The sequence below is a fragment of the Chiloscyllium punctatum genome, chromosome 44 (assembly GCF_047496795.1).
Source record: "Chiloscyllium punctatum isolate Juve2018m chromosome 44, sChiPun1.3, whole genome shotgun sequence".
NCBI lineage: Eukaryota > Metazoa > Chordata > Chondrichthyes > Orectolobiformes > Hemiscylliidae > Chiloscyllium > Chiloscyllium punctatum.
In genome coordinates this window covers 39,161,322-39,180,632 of record NC_092782.1, presented here as the reverse complement: position 1 = coordinate 39,180,632, position 19,311 = coordinate 39,161,322, and the positions used below count along the sequence as shown (strand labels likewise).

At 40.1% G+C, this 19,311-nt stretch overlaps 1 protein-coding gene across 1 annotated transcript in view; it reads left to right on the top strand.

Annotated features, from left to right (window-relative positions):
• LOC140466901 (reelin-like) overlaps positions 1-19,311 on the top strand; it is a 371,462-nt gene that overhangs the window by 326,884 nt on the left and 25,267 nt on the right. The window contains exons 45-51 of the mRNA XM_072562696.1: positions 228-477; positions 3,628-3,796; positions 9,018-9,158; positions 12,470-12,647; positions 14,185-14,378; positions 16,406-16,659; positions 17,977-18,140. Coding sequence (XP_072418797.1) covers positions 228-477; positions 3,628-3,796; positions 9,018-9,158; positions 12,470-12,647; positions 14,185-14,378; positions 16,406-16,659; positions 17,977-18,140 — 1,350 coding nt within the window. The remainder of the gene's footprint in view (positions 1-227; positions 478-3,627; positions 3,797-9,017; positions 9,159-12,469; positions 12,648-14,184; positions 14,379-16,405; positions 16,660-17,976; positions 18,141-19,311) is intronic.

Genomic DNA, 19,311 nt, shown 5'->3' with positions numbered 1-19,311 from the left:
ATTCTTCAGCATTTTTGTTGTAAGATATGATAGTCAGCAAAATTGTAAACTATCTATCCATTTCTATACTTGCTTCCTACAAAACAGGCTAGCAGTTTAAAAATGAATCTTTCATCTTCAATCTCTAGTATGTTTAGCCTGAATATTTTAGTTCTTTTCTTAGTATTTTTCAAATTTTTTTGTCTTTTTATTTCCTCTTTACTAATATCTCATTCCAAATGAAACAGATTGTGATTGGAGGAAGCATTACTGGTAACACAGTGATTGAAGATAACTTCAGCACATTGGATCACAGGAAGTGGCTGCTCCACCCAGGAGGCACAAAGATGCCTGTCTGTGGCTCGAATGGGGATGCTTTGGTATTCATTGAGAAGGCTTACACCCGTTACGTTATCTCTACTGATGTGGTGGTGAATGAGGATTCCTTTTTGCAGTTTGATTTTGCTGCTTCCTGCTCTGTCACAGATTCTTGTTACGGTAAATGTCTTTTTGATGAGTAAAGGTTCAAAAGATTTAAGCCCCTGACATTCTTGGTGCTCTGCACAGCTGATATTGGATGGGACTCCCATTCATCCTTGACTAGGCCATATTTTCACCCTTTGCATGAGGATTGAGATTCAGGGAATTTCCTGTTATTATATTCATGGATCCTCAATGAACCTACACACACGTGTAATCTTCCCAATGAAAAATTAGGAGGAGGCTGGAATTGGACCCATCACATTCCTATACAAGCCAAAGGTAGAATAGAGGCAGGTAGACGATGAGGACAGCAGATTAAAAAGTCCACCGCTATCCACTGTGACATCAGCTCAGTTCTGTGGATGGCAATGGTTCCCTAGTTCACATCCCACACACCTTGACTATCTCATACCCTTTTATATCTCAATTCCCCCTCCATATCACTGAGAAGACTTTAAAATGTTCTGTAAAGAATAAAATAAACAATAATCCATTCAAACTTCTGTTGAACAAAAGCTCTTCAGTCCTCATTGATTTGTCAAAATAAACAACAGGCTTTGCTAAAAAAACTCCTCAAAATACATAAATATTTTCACCTACTCATAAAACTATTAATCAAAGAAATCCAAGTCCCCTTCATGTGCAAACAATTTCTAAGTAGCCACATTTTTAGAGCAAACCCAAGCATTAACAATGAACTGCAGTTGCACAGCTAAATAAACAAATCCTCCAGGCTCAATGAAATGGAGCATCTGAAGCTTTATTTAAAGAGCTGTCCACTGGCTATTCAGTTTTTAAAGGCTTAACAAATGAACTTTCAATCAAAAAGGTCATACATCTAAATTTTTAATACTGTATAATAAAGAATAGTACTTTTTGTCTAATCGATGAAGTACTCTAATGCATTTGAATAATTTTTGTCAACTAATACCCTTTACCTTATAATCAATCGCAATATTAAAGCCTACTTATTATAAACCATCTGACTATGACATTTGCTGTTGTCTAGATCTTTTTAAACTAATCTGTCAAATAGTTCCAAACTCCAAAATGAGTTTATGCCAAGGTTTACAAACTGTCAGACTTAACATGTTTCATTCAGTTTTCAGGAACTAATCTGCCTCACTGAAGATATCAATCTCAGGAAATTCACAATTGAATAGGCATTTAATGTACTCAACTCAAGGTTACTTTGAGAGTGCTTCAACTTTCTACTTGCCATAATTTCTACTCTAACCAAATTGGATAGCTGTGGGGATTTGGTGGAAAATTTAAATTTCAAGTCTCAGTGAAAATCCTTTTGATTGCGTGATATGGATATGTCCAGTTTCAGAATGTCCAAGCAATTACATCTCAATCTTCAGAAACAGAGTTGTTTAAATAGTCAAACAAGGACAGATTATCTCAAAGATGCCTACTTCACACATGCCATTGTTGGACTGGCGTGGACAAAGTTAAAAATCACACAACACCAGATTATAGTCCAACAGGTTTATTTGGAAGCACTAGCTTTCGAGGTGCTTTCTCTTCATCCTTTAAAGTTAGTGCTTCCAAATAAGCCTGTTGGACTACAAACTGGTGTTGTGTGATCTTTTACTTTATCTCATTCATGGTCGAATACCTTTCCCAAAAAAAAAGTCAGAGCCTTTCTGAGGTATGTGAGTTCCTTTGAAGATATGTGCAGAGAGGTCATAATTTTCCAGGGTCTCACAGGAGTTCCCAACCTCTTGATGTCAGGGACATGCAAGTGTTAGCAGTGGATCCATGCTCCCCACTATCAGCATTTAAAGAAACACTGGAATCTGGCTTTATCCTGGTGTAAGCAGGTTTTGCTCCAAACTTCTACATTCCTAAGCAGAAATTTCCTTCTCTACTCATTCACGGTCCAAGAGTTTCATGGGCTTTATCTACCAGACAACCTTAGGGTTTAAATATGAAGGTTGATTTCACACTCCTGCTATTAAGATACTATCCATATAGGGCCATGGGTCACAGAATCAAAGTTACAGAGTAGTGCTACTTAGATTTCATGCTGTTTCGGAAATCTGGGATTATGGAATTACATTTTGATACCATCCCGTGTTCATTCAACTGGCACATCTCAAACATAAACAAATCAATGCTCCATGTGTAAGACAGAACAAATTTAGCACTTTGACAAATATGTTAGATCTGTTTCTACTTTGCTATGGACAGACATTAATTTGTCCTCATTTTATGCATTTTTACTATGTATAATGAGCCATTGAGCATTTTGTCAATTACTTTATTAGGTTAATTAGTAACATACTTGCAAGTATTTTAAAGGATTAACTAAAATGGGGCAACTCCTTCTCCAAATTGTGTGCAATACTTTTTATTGTGGCATCTACCCCAAAACATTAGACTTAATTCAACATTTTCTCAGCTGGGAGCTGTGTTTGTAGGCATCAATTTGGAGCCAGTGGTTTTCCATTCATTGACATAAATGGGTGGAAAATCAAAAGCTACGTTCCTGCTAATTCAGACAATGCATCCTCTGAGTGCCACACCCTGCTCACCTTCTAAGGGAAAATTCTGCTATACTTTTTTTTCCATTTTCCCAATTAGAAAACAAGTCAGCAAATCTGACAATCAAAACTGGTAATTTTACTTCACAAAGTACTATCAGCTTCTCGAAATTTTATTTGAATCTTTGAATTGCAAATGTAGTTTAGGTTCATGAAAAGTCTTTCAGCAGCACAAAACTAATAAGTAATAGTTTCACAGCTATAGTTCCAAACTCCCTCCAACAGGTGACTCAGGAAAGTCACATCCTGCTGATTGTAACATGAGCATAGGAAGGTAATTACAACAGCTTTATACAATTTGACTTATTTAATTTTGCATGTAATGGGGAAATCAATCAGATGCATACCATTTTAGTTCATGTATGTTTTCAGCTGAAGGAGTTAGCAACAAAATAGCAAACTCTACAATATGGGCATCTGTCCTCAAGTGGAGGCTTTGGGATGAGGAGGAAAATGACTTACTAGAAATCCAATGGAGCAGTGCATGTACGTTCAAACTTGGAATAGCTAGTTATCTGTACTCTGAGCATACATGCAGTCAAGTCATTAAAATGAGACAAAAGATTCTGTGATAAGGTGTTGGATGTGATTGTTTGGATCTCTTCCATTCATTCAGCTGTGGAACTTGAGTATTCAGTGGACCTAGGACTGAACTGGCAGCCTGTGCTGACAGATTGCTTGCCAACTAATGTGGAATGTAACAAATACCATCTACAGAGGATCTTGATGTCCGACATTTTCAACAAGTGGACGAGACTCACACTGCCATTGCCACCTTACACCAGGTAAATAGAATGCTGCTCCTTTCTTCTTACAAAAGTTCCAAATCGTTCTGGATTAAAAATACAAACACCTGTATTTCAAATTTACACGTCAGTCATTTTGTAGGAGAGGTCATGATAAAGTGGTTTGGTGAGATTAAATAAAGGTGGAAGTGATAGTCTGAAAACATTTCACTTTTAATAGAACAATTTAAAAGCCACTTTTTCTGTCAGAAATTAAGATTTCCAGCTATTTCAACAAACAGAAGAAGCAAAATCAGCTCAGGTATCTGATAGCAATTGATCTGATTTACAGAGTCCCAAAGGGAAAGTTATTCTGGTCTCTCACTATAGCATCAATCAAAAAATTCCCCAGTGAAACAGTTATTTAACTAATTCCTGTTTAACTAATGAGCTGTACTTTGTATATCAGGATGTGACCGGGCTCGGTTATAATGATGTACATGTCAGATAGCCTGCCCACAGTACTGTCTAGACTGGTGGTAGACTACATGCAGAAATCCCAGTTGGATGAAATAACAGATGCGGACACCTGTAATGATCACAAATTGTGCCGTATGTTTAAAGTCTCTATCCCTATCTCCCATATTTATATCACTGTAAATATTTTATACCTTGCCTGGAGCTTCTGAAAAAATGTGGACAATAGTGTCATCTAGTGACTAACATGAGTACTGCAGAATACTGATTTGCTGTTATTCAGACCAGTTTAACTTTGATTCTCAGACCAGATGTTATATTTCAAATGTTAAGGTCTAAACTAAAGCCAAATTCCTGATGAAGGGCTTTTGCCCAAAATGTCAATTTTCCTGCTCCTCGGCTGCTGACCTGCTGTGCTTTTCCAGCACCACTCTGAACTAAACACTGGTTTCCAACATCTGCAGTCCTCACTTTTGCTAGTAATTAAAACCTTTTATGCACCTAATGCTATATTCTCTTCTCAAATCAATTTTGCCAAATGCTTGTTCCTGATTCTAGACCCAATCTAGTTTCGTTGTGTGAGTAAAACTCACCTGATTGAGACAAACAGTGTAGGTTCTCATTTAAAATAAAGTACCTCCATTTCCCATTCCATTCCTCCAATCTGCGGTTTTACCATTTGCTTCAACAATGGTTGAGGCTCCTGACGGACTCCAATCAAGCCTCGTTAATACACATAAACCTGATCCTGTAATATACTGGGGTCCGCAATGAAGTTGAACTGGAGCAGGATGTCTGCTATAGAAACATCATCAGATAGATCATTTCATTACAATTACTTGCAAGATACTGTTTTTACTAGTGTCTCCCAGTTTATTAGGTTCGCAGAGACTCCAGAACCAAAACAAACCCTGTAGGTTGATATGCTTCTATAAAATGTTAAATAAACAATTAAACATTTCTAAATAGCAAGGGTAAAATTTTAATTTTAATGGGTCCTTTTGAAATTTTCTTGAGGGCTACTTTATTTTAACTAAGTCCTTTATCAGGTGATACAATCATCTTTAGTAGTATCAGTACTTCAAGTGTGATCTCACAGCTGTAGTAAGATTTCCTCACTCCTGTACTCAAATCCTCTTCCAATAAAGACCAACATACCATTTGTCTTTCAGTTTACTGCATCTGTGTGATTGCTTTCAGTGACTGGTACAGAGGAGCGACTAGATCTCTTTCCCAGTCCAACACCCTTTGAATAATACTCTGCTTTTCTGATTTTATGTTCTGCTTTTCATACCAATATGGACAGCTTTGCAATTATCCATGTGATTCTTCATCTGCCATATTCATTCATTCAATTTGTAAAAGTTGCCTTGGAGCCTCTACTTCCTCCTCATTACTCATAATTCTTTTTAGTTTTGTATTATCCTCATGAGGTATTGGGTATAAAGTTACCAAACATTTATTTTTTAAAAAGCTGATACAAACCTGTCGTCGTAAGTGAGAACTGCAGTTGCTGGAGATTAGAGTCAAGAGTGTGGTGCTGGAAAAGCACAGCAGGTTAGGTAGCATCCTAGGAGCAGGAAAATTGACATTTCGGGCGTAAGCCCTTCATCAGGACCTGTAGGCAAAATGCAACAGCTGGAACCTCAATTTCTACAGTTTGGAGGTCAAATCTAAGCAATTATGTGTTTTTCTCAAACATAGCCACTGCACTTCAAGTAATTCATAGTATATGAGATGTTTGAGACATGATTACACTTAATTTAAGGCTTTAAGAAATGAAACTGTTCAGTATTAATTATCCAATGGACAGTGTTTATTATAATAGTAATGTTCATACAATACACACTATGCCTTTGTTGTAGGGTTCAAAACTGCTCTCTCCTCTTTGCTGACCTCCTCCTACCCCATAGGTGCTCATCTGTCTCCCTTAACAGACATACCTCCCACCCAGTCCCACTCCCTTCACAAGCCTTGCCTCTACTTGTTCTCCAGCTCTGCTGCCTTAGGCCTTGGAGTCGAGAGTGTGGTGCTGGAAAAGCACAGCAGAGCAGGCAGCATCCGAGGAGGAAGAGAGTCAACGTTTCAGGCAAAGCCCTTCATCAGGAATGACTAGTTGATGACTCTAATCTCCAGTATCTGCAATCCTCACTTTCTCTTAGGTCTTGGAGTTCCTACTAAGTCTGGCCTGGTTTTCCCCAGCCTCAGTAATCTTGTTCAACCACTACTCACCTTCTTACTGCATTTCCAATCACAGGCTGATTCTCTTCCACATTTACTGCTGATAAGCTCAATGTGACAGCACAAGAGAGGACTGGCTTCTGTTTGGATGAACAACTACTTACAGATTCTGACTATTGCAGATATGTGGGTAACTTCTCTCTGATTGGATGCCCCTGGGATTGAATTTTCCTAGACAATTTTTGGACTTTTGAGGTAGATCTGCCCACTACTCCCATGTATTTTGAACATTGCTAAGCAGTGCGTTAAGCTCAAAAGTGACCATGCTTAGTGTTCATAAGCAACATCCGTGTCATTGTTCAAAGCAGAGTTAGATAGATTTTTGATAGATTAGATTAGATTAGATTAGATTACCTACAGTGCGGAAACAGGCCCTTCGGCCCAACAAGTCCACACCGACCCTCCGAAGAGTAACCCACCCACTCCCATTCCCCTCTGACTAATGCATCCAACACTATGGGCAATTTAGCATGGCCAATTCACCTGACCTGCACATCTTTGTACTGTGGGAGAAAACCAGAGCACCCGGAGGAAACCCACACAGACACTGAGAAGATGAGCAAACTCCATACAGACAGTCGCCCAAGGCTGGAATCGAACCTGGGACCCTGGTGCTGTGAGGCAGCAGTGCTAACCATTGAGCCACAGTACTGCCAATGACTTTTGGGGTTTAAGGGAATGCAGACCGGGCAGTGTGTTTGAGACCACAACCAGATGCGGCATGATCTTATTGAATGGCCTAATCCTGTTCCTAAATTCTATGCTCCTATGTAACTCCAAACGTAAACACCCCAATGGGTTTCCTTTAGTGGCTTCTATCTCCTCAAGAACAATTAGAGACTGCAATAAACTTCCACAAACCTAGTCTCCATGCCCTTTAAGAATTCATGTTTTAAGAGTTCCATTTAACTGTTTAAATTAATGTGAGCATTGACTGCACTCATTATAAACCCCCTGTGAAAATTCTATCCTGGTGGACTACAGAGGAAACCATACTAAGCACCAGGTAAACCTATCAGGAAATCAGCAACACTTGTTTTGGTAAGTTAGGAGAAACATTTCTTCATTGACAAGCAGGAGCACTCTTGCCCTATATAAAATTCCTGCCTCTGGTCCTCCCTTCCTCTGGGCAAAAGTGAGGACTGCAGATGCTGGAAACCGATTCTAGATCAGAGTGGTGCTGAAAAAGCACAGCAGGTCAGGCAGCATCTGAGGAGCAGGTAAATCGATGTTTCGGCAAAAGCCCTTCATCAGGAATGGAGGCAGGGAGCCTTCAGAGTGGAGAGATAAATGGGGTGGGGGGGGGGGGGTGGGGAGCTGGGGAGAAGGTAGCAAAGAGTCCAGTAGGTGAATGGGAGTGGGGATGAAGGTGATAGGTCAGAGGGGAGGGTGGAGCGGTTAGGTGGGAAGGAAGATTGCCAGGTGGGACAGGTCATGGGGACGGTGCTGAGCTGGAAGGTTGGAACTAGGGTAAGGTGGGGGGAGGGGAAATGAGGAATCTCCTCCCTTCCTCTGCTAGGTCCCCCCAATTAACATTTCTTTGCAGCATTGTAGAAGCCTATTGTACAAAATATATATGAGATGCAACTGTATCTTTCATTTTTAGAGGATTTAATATCATGTATTTCAAAACAGCTAAAGTTGTTTTTTATCTAACCCTTCTATTTCGTGGAATATCTTATGCAAATTTCCCAATACCTTTATCATGTTCATTAATAAAGGCAATGTTTCACAGCAATTTATTACATGGATTGAGCATTCCTTTAGATATATCTTCACAAGCACTTGAAAATAGAATGCTGTGAGTCACTCAGTGCTTGAATATAGAATTCCGTCAATGCAATCTCTAATCATTTACATTCTCTACCCCACCCCACACAAGGGTAGTGATATGTTCTCAGGTTCTATTTTTGTTACAATAAATGGAACATGTACAGTTACAAGGAGTAGAAAAGTGGGTTTATGACTGAAAGCAGCAGTAGAGATGTCACTGAATACTAGTAATTAGAGACCAATTCTCCATTTTATTATGCTGGGAAACTGAGGCTGGTAGTTCTCATGTACAACATGTCTTTCAAGTTTGGCATGTGGATTGTCTGCCTGTCTTCAGCTCCTCAGTGTAATAGACATCTGTTATTCAGTACAGTTGTACCTCCCTAATCCAACACTCTGTGGTCCAGCAACCTCGACAGTCTGGCATCCACAGTAATTCCAGTTTTCCCTTGAGTGGTTCCACCCCATTCTTTATTTAAATAACCTTTTGATTCACTTTATCCAATTTGGATATCTAAATCCTAATTTTGGTGTCCAGTTGGAAAGTCATTCATCCACTAGGCATGTGATTGATACAAGTCAAGGTGAATTCTTTACTTCTTAAACATTTCTGCATTGAATCTACTTGACCTCCCAGGGTCCAACAAATATCCTGGTCCAATAAAAGTCCCAAAGCTGACAGAGATGCATCCCATATTTGTAGTAGCGTCAGCTGAGAGGTTTTACAATATATTTTGTAAACTTGTGACAATGTTTGTGTTTAACTCTGCACTCAATTTGTATCCAAAAGGTCACAGGCTACCCGTTTCCGATGGCATCAGCCAGCACCCTTTGAGAAGCAGCAAACATGGGCCATAGATAATCTTTACATTGGGGATGGCTGTGTGGACATGTGCACTGGCCATGGAAGATGCTCACATGGTTCCTGCATGTAAGTGAAGGATCTTGTTGTATTTATAACTTATTGAAAATAGTAACCTGGAACGGTTTTCACATTGCTCTATTGCAGCACTAACACCACTGGCTCCTCAAATGTGTGCAGCAAGTAACTAGCAGCATAACCAAAATGAACTTTAATTCGTTAAGGCCATGAGCTGGGAGAACTCAGTAAGGTGAAGGCTAAAGGCAACTTATACCCTGTAACTATGACAAGATAAGATTTGAGATGAATCATTAACCAAATCTGTCATCTAGAGTAAGTAGCCTAGAAGTATGGTTGTCATGCAACTTTAAAGTAAAATTAATCTCAGAGGACAGCTAAGATGCTTCTGAATATCCTGAAAGAAATCAGACAGGAAACCTGAGAGAATGGAGTAAGGTTCTGGTTTTGGTTACTTGGATTTCAGTATGGTCTTTGATTTCTTCTTAATGATAATTGAGGTAACTTTGCCAAATATTTTGAATTCATGATTTTCATTTTAGTTCATTTAGTAAGTTGTGCTTTTGATTTGTTTTTCAACTGGCCAGTGGTAGTATCAATGTGGCAAGTCTTATGTTATGTCTCACAGTCTGCCAGTACATCTCTTAAGACACATGTTCATAATATCATCACTGTATCACAGGGTGGTTCATCTGTGGAATTCACTGCTGCTGAAGGCTCTGATGGCCAATCATTGAGTATATTTAAGACAGAGATATATAGGTTCTTGATTAGTACAGGAATCAGAGGTTATGGGATAAGGCGGAAGTGGCACAGGATGATGCGATGTATGTGGGGGTTGGTAGGGTGGTAGGTGAGGACCGGAAGGTTGTGTCCTTGTTTTGTTGGGAGGGGTGGGGTTCAAGGGTGGTGGTATGTGAAATGGAGGAGATGCACTGGAGGGCATCGTCAACCATGTGGGAAGGGAAGTTGTGATCATGGAAGAAGGAGGCCATCTGGGACTTTCTTAGGTAGAATTGGTCATTCTGGGAACAGATTGGGAATAAGGGATGGCATTTTTACAGGAGGCAGGGTGAAGGAGGTGTAGTCTAGGTAGCTGTGGGAGTTGCTAGGCTTATAGTAGATGTCTGTGGTTAGTCAGTCACCGGAGATGGTGATGGAGAGGTCCAGGGAGGGAAGGGAGGTGTCCGAGATGGTCCAGATGAATTTGAGGTCAGGGTGGAAGCTATTGGTAAAGTTGATGAACTGTTCAACCTCCTCGTAGGAGCATGAGGCAGCGCCGATACAGTCATCAATGTAGCAGAGGAACAGGTGGGGTGTGGTGCCGGTGTAACTACGGAAATGAACTGTTCCACATATCTGACAAACAGGCAGGCATAGCTGGGGCCCATACGGGTGCCCATGGCTACCCCTTTGGTTTGGAGGAAATGAGAGGATTGGAAGAAAAAATTGTTGAGAGTGAGGACCAGTTTAGCCAGGTGGATGAGGGTCTTGGTTGGGATGGCATGAGAGGAAGAAACAGAGGGCTTGGACACCTTCATGGCAGATCAATGTGTACAGGAACTGGATGTCCGTGGTGAAGGTGAGGCATTAGGGGCTGGGGAAACGAAAATCTTGGAGGAGCTGAAGGGCATGGGTGGTGTCACAAACGTAGGTGGGGAGTTCCTGGATTAAGGGGGACAGGATGGTGGTGAGGTAGGAAGGGATGAGTTCAGTTGGACAGGTGCAGGCTAAGACAATGGGTTGACCGGGGTAGTCAGGTTTGTGAATCTTTGGTAGGAGGTAGAATCGGACGCTGCAGGGTTCATGGACAATGAGGTTGGAGGTTGTAGATGGGAGATCCCTGAAGGTGATGAGTTATGCATGGTCTGGGAGATGATGGTTTGATGATGGGAGGTAGGGTCGTGTTCAAGGGGCCAGTAGGAGGAGGTGTCTGCAAGTTGGCGCCTGGCTTCAGTGGTGTAGAGGTCGTTGCACCAGACGACTACTGCACCCCCTTGTCTGCTGGTTTGATGGTGAGGTTGGGGTTGGAGCGGAGAGAGTGGAGGGCTGTGCGTTGGGAGGTTAGAGTGGGTGAGGGGGGGTGGACAGGTTGAGGTGGTCGATATCACGGCGACAGATTGAAATGAAGAGGTCAAGGGCGGGTAACAGGCCGACACGGAGTGTCCAGGTAGATGGGGTGTTTTGGAGGGGGGGGGAGAAGGGGTCCTCAGTGGGTGGGTTGGTGTCCTGGTTGAAAATGCGGGCCTAGAGGTGGAGATGGCGGAAGAAACATTCGAGGTCGCAGCGTGTGACAAGCTCATTAATCTGGGAGCATAGAAAGGTAAAGGTGAGGCCTTTGCTGAGGACTAAACGTTCGTCCTCAGTGAGGGGGTGATCTGGGGGAATGGTGAACACACGGCAGGGATGGGAGCTTGGGCCTGGAGTGAGGCTGGAACTGGAGTTGTGGGGGAAGACAACTGATTGAGTGGGCATGATTATCGCGTCAGGAGTGACGTCACCAACGGAAGTGACACTCACAAAGGGTGCAGAAGTGGGGCTTATAGCTGTGTCAACAGGGCAGAAGTGACATCACGAGCGACGCAGCCAGAGTTTTCGTTTGGTTCTCAGCGGGTGACGTCACTTTCTCCCAACAGTGTGGGCCCTGAATGGGCATATGGATGTGATACTGAGAATTCAAGTCTATGAGCCTTGGTCAGATGCCTATACAGTGGCAGAGTGAGAGTGCTGACCCTGAGTGTGAGGTAGCAGAAAGAAGATGGTAGCACTGCCAAGTGCAGAAGATCAATAACCTTTTTGTGTCATTGATGGGCATCCCTTTTGATGTGACAAACAACACTGATCCATGCTGTAATTTCTGTCTAGTCTGACTGCCTGCTGATGATCAATAGGGAAAAGGACTGCCCTTCACTCACTCCCTATCCAACAGCATCTCTAAATCCCTGTTCTGGAAAGATGGAATTAGGTTTTATTCCCTCTGAGACATTTTCAGCATCCAGCTCTGCAATTTGAGAGGCAGTCCCTGGCTTGCAGCATCTGAAGTGGTGTGGAGCTGGGCTTTAAATGGGATACCTGAGCAGGTCCTGGCTGTATCGATCACTTCAGACTCACTAGCCTGGTTCCCTGAGAAAGGTGCACAATAGATCAGTTACATTAATTAGATGAAAAGTAGAAGATCGTGTGAGAAAATATACCTCTGTCGAAGGCAGATCATGAAACTCACTCACTGCCATTTTAACAACAAATGGGAAAATAAAGCCCATTTCTTTTTGTGCAACTTCTTTTAGACTATATTTCTTAGTGCATAGCCTCTTTTTGTCTTCACAATATTGCTCTAACTAATGGCTTTCTCTTGTACTCAGCTGCGATGAGGACTGGAGTGGGGTCTACTGTGATGAACCAAAGACAAGTCTTCCTCGACAGCTAAAAGACAATTTCAACAGATCTCCCTCCAGCAACAATTGGCTGGTGGTAAATGGAGGTAAACTCAGCACTGTCTGTGGAGCAGTGGCCTCTGGAATGGCTCTTCACTTCAGTGGAGTAAGTACAATGTTGTTATCAAGCTCATGACGTCAGGGTGTTAACATTTTGTGTAAGTAGATATGTGAACTGAGAAATGTGCTTCAGTTTTATCGACTAAAGGTAGCTGATTTTACTGGAGTCCAAATTATACAGCACTACTTGCAACTTTAAGCTTATATCATTTCTCATCTACAATGTACCAGCACTGCTTAGTGCTGAAGTACTCAGTGCCAGCCTTTTAGTTGACCTTTGTCCCATTGGGATAGAGAATGGAAACAAAAATCCAGCAAAATTCACATTCTTCTTCATTCTCCACTGATCATGGAGATCATGCTCCCTACAAAATGAGTACTTTAAACATTGGGACAAATTCAGATCATGCTAGGCTTAGATATGCCTCAGATGAATGGAGAAATTATACTATAAAAGTTTATAGCAGGACCATTTGAATAACTATTCATTCTGTGTCATATACAAGGACGATTGAATGCATCCTGGATTGACTGAGGTTTGAATTTAATTTCCTGACATTGGCTTCCTTTCCTTTGTGAAATTGCATTTTATTTATTGTCCTAAGATTGTATCTCAAGCAGTGAAATAAAATCAAAATTGGCTTAAGCAAACAGCTATCAGAATTAAAATAAATCAATATGTTGTGTATCATTGGGAAATTTGTACCTCACTTCCCATTTGATCCCTAATGAAGAAGATTGAATGCAGTTTGGTATTCAGTTCATGTAAGCAAGGAATTCTCTGCACCATTATAATACCCTCTGACCTGCATTGTACAGGTCACTGTTAATATTATGTAATATGCACATGTAATTACCACATGTTCCAACTCAGTAGTTAAATCAGGAGATCCCCTAACAATAAAGCACAGATGGTAGGCTTTTCTTCATAATTTATTTTTTGATATGTTTGTGCTGTGCCTTTGTATCAACACCATTTTATCAGTACATCAGCAATGTCAATAACATATCCAATGATATTATTAACAAAGGTAGGAAGGCAGGGTTAGAAACTTGGGAAATTATAAGCCTGGCAAGGAAAGATCATTTTACCAGCATCTCACTCAGTTGATCTTGAGGTTGGTTTGTTTACCTCCACAGGGTTGAATCCTTTCCTTGGAAAACAAAAGTTAAAATAGAGGTTTTAACACTTTGATCAGAACAAGACACAATGTCAAATATTTCAAACTCTATTAAAAATCCCAGTTTTCTCAAACATGAATATGTTACATTACCAAACTCTTAAAAGACCATTGTTTCAAAGAGAAACCCAATACAGGACTATACTAAGTACCTCTGGATAATAAATATTCTAAAAAGGACAAGCTAAAGCCTAAAAATTATCCTAAGTTCTCAAAAGATGAGAATGCTGTAAAGTTAATCTTTGTATTCAGTCTCTCCTACTAACTTATACAGAATCATAGAAATCATCTTGCTTTTCATTAAGTCTTAAAGATTAGCTAAACTGATATACAAACTAGCAGCTCAAAGTGCCTGAAACAACAGCACAGTCTGCTTCTCATTTAATGATTTATTTGTTTTAGAGTTGTAGTCGTCAGCTGGTGACAGTGGATCTGGACCTCGAAGATGCTGAGTTTATCCAATTCTACTTCATGTATGGCTGCCTTGTTCCTCCGAATAACCGTAATCAGGGAGTCTTCCTGGATTATTCTGTTAATGGAGGCATCACATGGAACATCTTGTTGGAAATCTTCTTCGATCAATACAACAAGCCTTCGTGAGTGCTCATGTACTACATTGACTTCCAAGGAATTGCTGGTTGTTTGTAAAGTAACAACAAGGATAGAGGCTGCATGCATACTTTTAACTGCTTTGCAAAATCACCTGTATAAATACAACCAGAATGTGGAAGTGAGGCCTCATCTGATACTAGAGTTACTTTGGGTGGACCCTCCAGAGAAGGCAGTCTCACTTTGCTGCATTTTGAAATTTTTTGGACCTTCACAACTGTTTAATGCTCCAATTTCAGTGTTTTGGAGCAAGCAATGACAATTAAATTAGCCTTAGTTCACACTTAAAGGTCCTTTGTTTTCACTTTTTCATAAGATTAGTAACTTCTCAGTGTAAGACTTTTTCAGCCAATAATCACAGGGCAGTACAGCATTTGCAGATTAAGACTTGATTGGTCTTCCAAAGACTAATCCAGTTAACCACTAGTCCCCTGCTGTTTACTGCTGTTTACCTATATCCTTGCAACTTTCTTCTTCTTTATATATTTATTCATGTTCCATCAGGAGGCTACAATTGAATTTGCTTTATTAATTCAATTCAACAATGCATTCCAAACCCTAATGATGCATTAAGTTAAAAAAAGATTTTCCATATATTAATCTGTCACTTACATATTGACTCCCAAAACTTGTCCAATATCCACAAAGCACAAGTCAGGAGTGTGGTAAAAACTACCTGGTTAGGTGCAACAACCATCCAGGACACAGCATCCCCTTCAGTGGCACTTCACCACCACCACCACCATTCATTCATTCACTCCACAACTGATGCACATTGGCAGTATTGTGTCCCATCTAGAAGATGCAGCAATTAACTTAGGCTCCTTAGACAGCACCTGACAGATCCATGACTTTTACTATGTAGAAGTGCAAGAATAACTGACGCATGGGAACATTGCTCCCTGCAAGTTCCCCTCCAAATCATGCACTATCTTGACTGCGAATTATGTCATCATTCCTTCACTATGGCTGAGTCAAAATCCTAGAACTCCCTTCCAACAGTACTGTCAGTTGACCTACAGCACATGGTCTGCAGTGGTTCAAGAAGGCAATTCTGCACCATATTCTTAAGAGTAGTTGAGGGTGAGTAATGCTGGCCTGGCCAATGGCACCCACTTCTGATTAGTGAATAATAAAAATTGGAATGCAGTTTGCAAGATGCACAAACCTTTGCACAGCAGTTTTTACAGGACATCTTCATTAACTGGTGCTGCAAATTTGTAGTTTTTTTTAATGATTTGGAGAAATGAAAATGTTTGCCCTTTGTTTTGGTTATAATTTGCTCTGAAATCTCAGAGCTTTTCTACCATCTCAATTAAACTGATCGTTTTGTTTGCAAGAGAAGAAAACTGCTGATGTTAGCCTTTCATAAATTCAGAATCATACAGCACGGAAACACGTTCTGTATAACCAGTCCTTGCCAAACCATAATCCCAAACTAAACTAGTCCCACCTGCCTGCTTCTGCCCCATATCCCTCCAACCTTTCCTATTCGTGTACTTACCTACGTCTCTTTTACATGTTGTAAATGTGCCCGAAGCCACCATTTCCTCAGGAGGTTCATTCCACATTAGAACCACCCTCCGTGTAAAAGATTTGCCCCTCATGTCTTTTTTAAAATCTCTCTCCTTAAAAATATGCCCCCTAATCTTGAAATCCCTCATCCTAGGGAAAATATACCTATCATTAACCCTTTCAAACTTCTTTGCTTTCTTTTCTGTAAGGCAATAACTAGGTTCTATTTCATTGGCCTTTATTTGTCCCTGGTGACATCAGGAGTTGTTGGTCAGGGCATTCTCAAGGAATAATTATTGAGAGAAAAATTGTTAAGTTGGAAAAGAGGAAATTAACTTTTTAACAGCAGGTTTGGATGAGATAATAATTGACATTTAACCAAATTTATCCACAATTGCTTGTTCATAAATATCATGATTCTTACTTAGAAGTGTCTGCAGTATGACTTTGAAAAAGATCAGAATATAATGTTTTTAATCTACCTGTGATACAATTATAGCTTTGTGAGCATTCTTCTACCAGCTGAGGCCAAAGTGGTAGGCACTCGTTTCCGTTGGTGGCAGCCTACCCATGATGGCCATGAACAAAGTGACTGGGCTATTGACAATGTATTGATATCTGGGACGGCTGGTGAGAGAACCTTCATGCTCGATACATTCAGCAGTACCCCTATCCCACCACATGACCGGAGTCCTGCTGACAGTGGACCTGTTGGTAGGATCATCTTTGACCTATTTCAAGAAAGACCAAAAGGTAAATGATAGTCCATTCATTAATAGACATTAAGATGCAAAAAATATCAGACTGCTCTTAGAGTCCACTACTTCATTAGAAGCTCCACATATGACTGTATGAAGATCAGAATGTTCTATTTAGGAACAGAAGTCTGTTTTTTAGTCCAAAATCAATGCGATCATGTTCAACAGGAGCCAAAAATACATTAAAACAAAGACCGTTTAGTTGAAGACTTAAGTTATCTGTTCTTCATAGCTGTCTAATGTCAATCAGGATATTGTATTAAAATTGCAATAGGAGTGCAACCTGACTATTACACTTTACAGACTCTCTCTAACTCCATGCTTGGTAAGGTACTAATTCATGTAGAAAAAAATTAGAAAACAGCCTTTTTTCCCCTAATGCAAAAACCTAATTTCACAAGGTTCTGTTTATAATTTCAAAACTGAAGCTAACTGCAGTCCTGTGGCCTAAAACCACTCTCCTAATTCTAGCCCTGAAACCCAGATATACGTTTCTAATAGCAATTCTATGGTGCAACACTTGTTTGGTTTGGTGTTATTGTTCACTCACAGTTTGAGTTACTGTAGCATGTTCACATGTATTTTATGGTCTGGAGCTATGGATGAAGGTGGTAGAGGCTCCCATTTTCCTTCCATTACATGACTGACAAGGTCTCTCTCTCTCTCTCTCTCTCTCGTACCACCTGCCATTGGTGTGTAGAGGGCGGATTTGCAGATTAATAGTCAGCCTGTTTGGCCACATTATCAATGCACCTTCCTTCATCATCAAGCTTCTGGCTCAAAGACAAGGATGCTTCCCACTACACCACAGGATCTCCTAAGTGATCCATAAATAAGTCCTAACTAGAGTCTTGAATCCTAGACACATGCCTCCTCTTAGAATCCCAAGGCAAATTTCCATTTACACACCTTTCCCAGTTTCGAGGCTTTTCAGTAATTATGTTTTTCATTATGGTGTCTGAATAATGAATAGCATCTGAATAACAGCCAAATATTTGGCGTCTTCAAATCTGTCTTATCTTGACTATCATGATGTAAAGTCGGTGTAGGTCCAACTAAACCAAAATATTGGATGATATCATTAGCATTCTCCCATTAGTAGATAAGATGAGATTTAACCTTGTAAGAACCCATATATGCATTAGTTTAAAATTTTATTACTTGATATTTGAGCTGTGACGGCAACCTGATTTATTATTGGGAGATAACAGGTTGGATTTCTGTACAAAATGTTTAATGCTAGCAACTAGTGATATTTCGCTATTATGTGCATTTATCTGGAAAACTGATGAAACTGTGAACATGCCTGCAGCTTATAAACTAAACAAGTACTGGATGTTCCATGATGAATGCTCTGTGGAAAGATTCTGTGATTCCCCTGATGGAGTGATGCTCTGTGGCAGTCATGATGGTCGGGAAGTTGATGCAACAACGCATGACCTTACACCTAGTGAGCACTGGATTGTGCAATTTAAGGTAAAGCCTTCCATTCCATCTTTCAAAGTAAAAAATTAATACAATATCTCAATGTTTTATATGCATAGAAAGAAATATGCATGTACTAAATCTTGAAACTTTTGAAAGGGTAGAAGAGCAAAGATGTAAGAGCGTTCAGAAACCCAAGGAAGTTTGAAGGAACAGCTGCAATTGATCCAATTCCAGATGACACATCAGTGCTGTGCTAAGGGAGGGCTGAATTGCCAGCATTTTGGGGTACTCCTTCAGTAGACAGGACATTCTGGACTAAAACAAAAGTGTTACAAATCTAATGGGTCAGTCAATGCCTGACAGCGAGGCAAGTTAGCATTACAGATGGATTTTAGACAGCCTCATGGCCATTATTAACTTCCATTCCTCATTCAGAAGTTGACAAACTTGTAAAGCACTGTTGGCATCTTCTTCATATTTCAGATTTCCAGAATTTAGGTTTCACTCTCTTTACAAAAATAATTAAAATTCTTTCAAAATGAACATACAATTGTTAACAGGTTGTGCATCAAGACAGACAGAGAAATTAATATTGATTTTTAGGTTACAATATCACATTGGACCAGTTGTGATTTTTTTTATTTGTTTTACAGCTGGAAACAGTGCGGACAGCACAATGTTTAAAGGAACAATATTTTTGATGTAGTTATGTGTCATCTTTATTTGCAAACAACTAGTGCTCTTTCTTGCTGCAATAATGGTCTTTGTGGTTTTGAGCTATTTATTTTCTCTGGAAAAACTTCATATGAACAAAAGGATTGGTGTAATTTCACAAGAGCAACACTAGTCAATGAAAAATAGCAGTTGTGGTTTAGAGAAATTTAACGAAAACATCAAAGCAACCACTATAAAGCATTTTGAAACAAAACCTTAAATTGTTTTCCTTTACTAGCTGAAAAGGATAAATTGAAGCATAAGGCAGGTCAGAAACAATCTAAGAGACTTAAGCCAAACTCAGTAACTTCAAAGCTTCTAAAAGTACAAATTTCACGTAAAAATAAAATTTGTTTGGTTATAATATGATGTTGAAGTGCAGAGATATGTTACGAGTGGATCAGAGATGTATCATGAGGTTTCTTAGAGGCTGGCACATGTTAAATGCTAAAGTTCATAGGTACTTGTTGTCATTAGTCATGGTGTGTCCCTTAGCTGTTGATGC